The 4461-nt window shown below is 41.1% G+C and overlaps 1 protein-coding gene across 3 annotated transcripts in view; it reads right to left on the bottom strand.

Moving 5' to 3' along the window:
* The window catches only part of LOC116700585 (Down syndrome cell adhesion molecule-like protein 1 homolog), a gene marked incomplete at its 5' end in the record, with an annotated part of 54215 nt that overhangs the window by 37883 nt on the left and 11871 nt on the right, over positions 1–4461 (bottom strand). For all 3 annotated transcript variants that reach the window (XR_004334687.1, XM_032533899.1, XM_032533898.1), the window contains 1 exon segment: positions 3053–3199. Coding sequence is in view for 2 of the 3 variants with exons in the window: in XM_032533899.1 (XP_032389790.1) it covers positions 3053–3199 (147 nt within the window).

A 4461-nucleotide genomic window follows, 5' to 3' on the forward strand; every position in this document is an offset into this window, starting at 1 on the left:
ACACACACACACACACACACACACACACACACCTCCAGATGGGTAACGTGTGTTTGACAAAATGGAACCTGTTGGGGTTCAGAGGGTATGGCTGCATTGTGTTATGTCATCAACTCAACCTTCAGAGCAGTATGTGATAGTCCTGCTAATCAGGGTCTGCTCATAATAACTCCTCATTGCAAAAAAAGGTAGATGCTCTGAAGGTAGATGACTTGAATGCACCAATACCTCTAATTAAAGTCAACTAAAATGTTTAAAAAAAATGCGTTCAATGCGTAATATGTGTTTAAACTAATGAAATCTTCAGCACTAAGATAGACACTTGCAGCTGGAAAATAGAACCAATCCTATTTTTTCTTTTGTCGTGCAACTACGCGGAACAATCACAATCACAGCCCACTAGAGCATTGTTTTTACAGTAAAATGCAAAGAAAGTTCAGTGATGGTTGAGTGCTTTGACTTGTTGTTTGCAGTGGATATTAGCACTGTCCCTCTTTATCAATACCAAACCAGACAACATCCTAGACAAAGTTTTTGTTACCACAGAGACAGCTAACAAAATAGAAGACATGTAAGTCAGTTCGTGCAAATGTGATTGTCTCTTTCTCTTCCCTGTATGATCGACCGCCAGAAAGCCCAGGGAGTTTTGTTGCATTCTGGGATAGGCCCAGGAACAAGCATTCATTAAAAATTATGGAATTAATGTTTTTAAATTAAAAAAAAAAATCAACCACAACATATGGATTTATTCACTTGAAATCAACTGCAACTCCTTCTGCTGTGTTTCTTAAGGAACAAAATAGTGACAGGCCAGACAGGCAACCACCCACTCAATCGCTTGCGGAGAGCTCTCAGTCACAAAATCAATTTTAATTTTCACATCTTTCTTAGACCTATCCAGACAGTCCTTTGCTGGCTGAGTAGGGGGGAGAGAGTAAGAAAGAAAGTGAGTTTGACCAGTGATCTTAAAGTAACTCAAGAGATGGTTAATTGAGGAGTTGGATATCACCGTCAATAATGTTTCCATTGGGCCATTTATATAACCACATGTATGTACTGTATATGGATATTCACTGGATGTTTGCATAGCTTTTGTGCGTACATGTGCATACATTCAATATTCAGATTACGAACTGTTCTGCAGACGTGTTGTGTTTAATAGGTCATGTTGCAGATAAGTGACTGCTTTGATTGGCTGTATGGATGATGAGGTCCCTGTGTTGATTAGAGCGGTGGGTCGGGGTCAAGGTTGAACATGGCCGCATTGCGAGTGCTTGTTGTGTTTGTGTGTGCCGCTGTTGTACAGATGCAAAAGTTCAGTGAGCAGCTCATCATGTTCAACATCTGATCCTCACAGTCACTGCTCATCAACTGACCTATATAGCCCTAATTACACACAGCAGCCTCACGATGGTATTCACAGCAACACCCCACACGTACAAAAATAACATAAACACATAAACACACACACCCAAGGCACAACACACCAGAAGACTGGCACATCCAAACCAGATCAACTGTATCGAGGGTTAAGAAACAGGCGGAACTCTAATGTAAGAGGGACGACAGGGAAAGGGAAAATTAGAAGCATTCTTGATTTTAAAGTGAAAACAGCAAATCAAATAAAGACAATGATTTAAGAAATATCATTTAGAAAAAAAACTTTAAACAAACATAGCATGTATAATAAAATCTAATTCAGTAATTTGTTAACAGAAAATGACTGGTGGTGGTGTGTGTTGTGTGTGTGTGTGTGTGTGTGTGTGTGTGTTTTGGTTGTGTGTGTGTGTGTGTGTGTGTGTGTGTGTGTGTGTGTGTGTGTGTGTGTGTGTGTGTGTGCAACAAACTTTTATGCATTTAGCTAAAAGTACAATGAGTAAAGTAAAGTAGTGTGTGGAAAAATGAGGTCACATGAATGTAAATTTGAATGTGTATGTTAAAAAATTAAAATCAAAATTACAGCATGGAGTAATGTTAGAAAGCTTTTTTGGTAATTCTGCAAAATGTGTAATAGACAGAAATGTGACACAAAGTACAGTAATACACTACAATACTGTACATACATACTTTGTACATTAAAACTGTAATACTAATTTAAAAAAGTAAGTCAAATAATAAAAATAAACTACTGCAACCTTGGTGCATGTGTATGTGTGACACAGTGTCTGTGTGTTTTGCATACATATAATATAAAACGCCATCTGCCAGGACCTGAGGCCATTCTTGCCCTACTACCCTCCTTGCTTCTCTTCCTTTGGTTCATTTTTCTTCTCTACCTCTCATCCCTCTCTCCTACATTGTTATTGCAAGCATTTTAAATGTAGAAAATAAACAGGTCTCAAACATACATTACACACAATATACAATTGCATTATAAAACACTCAATGTTTTCACAAACGACGACGACAGACAAAACAACTACATAAACAACACTACATTTCTTTCTCTCTCTCTCTCTCTCTCTCTTGCACACCCACTCACACACAAATGAGGTTAATGAAGACGAATGTGGGGGCACAGTCCTATTGACATCCTATGTCTCTAATTGGGGACCTGTTCTTGAAGGACATGGTGCTAAGACAAGCAGGGAGAGGGCAGGAATAGATCTGAAGAACTGCGGAATAGTCATGTAACTTGGAGGAGAGTCTATCTAATGTAGTGTCAATCACAATTAAAGGCAGGATTCGACATTAGGGGGGGAAACTATTGTATGTGATGAGATGTAAAAGCGGTAAGAGGGAAATTTCTGAAGAGTAGAGCAAGATAAAGGAGAGTAAGAGAGGAGATATCAAGCAGGGAGGAAGGAGGAGAAGGAGGACCAGATCAGTGATCCAGAACAGTGAGCAGACAGAAGACACGAGTTAAGAGTTCGGTCAAACATAGAGCGCAGCGGTGCATCAGCCGTCCTCACACACAAACAGAAACACACACACGCACACACACATGCACGCACACGCACACGCACAGAAGATAAAGACATACCTAAATCCTATGAAATGAATCAACCTGCCCACCCCAGGATAATCCAGATTCACTCATGTGACGTCCTACCTGGTACGATGGAAACAGTGTCTCTCTCCCAGGACACGACGCTGACGTACTCCTGCACGGCAGCGGGGATGAGGCACTTGAACACAGCTACGTTGCCCCGCATCGAGCGCTGATCCGCCACCCGCACGGTGTAGGGCTCCCTGAAAACTAAAAAACAAACCGCACAAATCATATTAAGACAGCTCATATCTAAAGCTTTAAATGCCGGGTTATTTTCCTACCATTGAATACAGTAGTTGAGGTGTGGTGACCCATTATGATTTTACCAAAAAAAGAGTTATTATTTAAAGATATTATGTACACATAATATCTTCCAACATCTATCCAGAAGATGCATTGACAATGGATGAACATCATGACGATATCATCACCTTGTGAGCCTTCTTCTTCTGAGACAAAAACAATTATCTGCTCATGTTTACATCATCAAAAACAACCCATTAACACTCCAGAGCAAAACGCCCTTTCATCAATTTCTACAGAACTCCACATTTATTCATTGGAAATTACTGGCCTACTCTCATGTTGTTTGAACTGCATCCGCTTCCACCATAAATAGTGCGAGCCACCATTAAGCAGGATAATCATGGAAATTATTTTCTAGCTTTGGCATGACATCATCACGAAACACTCACACTCTTGCTTTTGCACAGAACTTCACTGGAATACAACGGAGTGAGCTGTGCATTTAAAGTAAACTGAAGGGTTATTGTTGCTTCAGTATGCAGGTTCATGCAATATTTTACACTCTGGTGAATAAGCAGGGACTCATTAGCAAAATCACATGAAAGCTAGGACGTATCCAAAGGTTGCTAAGAAACTGGTTCGGAGTCCCTTCCCTGGTAACAGACACGATGACAGCGTGCATACATTCCTGCTGCAAGAGGGAAACACATTCAAGAACACAGACATTTGCATCTTCTTCGAACAGATGTGTGGAATAAAGCAGATCTGTCAAATTCTTCTGAAATAATATGGAATGAACCACCACTGATGTGAATTGGCTTAGAAATTGTTGTTAGCCATAAAGCAGTAAAAGTGATTTACAGGAGACCCCTGTCAATTATTGTTCGATGGCACAACGGCCACAGGACTAAATCCTGTCTGACCGTAACCTGTGCACCGGAGCTGCCGGGGCCCGACAGTGGCCGCTGGCTGCAGGATGTTTGGTTCGTGCTAATCCCTCGTCTCCTGAGGCCAGGCTTTTGGGTCATGTGGGAATGAAGGCAGCAACCGGCTGGCATGCAGCTCAGGGTCCTGGCTCAAATCCTCAACTTGGCGCTAGTATTAGTATTAGAACGAATATGAGTATTAGTTCAGGTCAGTGTTGGGAGGCAGAATATGAAAACAGATGTTGATGGAAGAAGGGAAGGGGGAGGGAACGAATGGCCTGAATGAATGATGGGAAG

Source organism: Etheostoma spectabile, chromosome 13 (assembly GCF_008692095.1).
Source record: "Etheostoma spectabile isolate EspeVRDwgs_2016 chromosome 13, UIUC_Espe_1.0, whole genome shotgun sequence".
Lineage (NCBI taxonomy): Eukaryota > Metazoa > Chordata > Actinopteri > Perciformes > Percidae > Etheostoma > Etheostoma spectabile.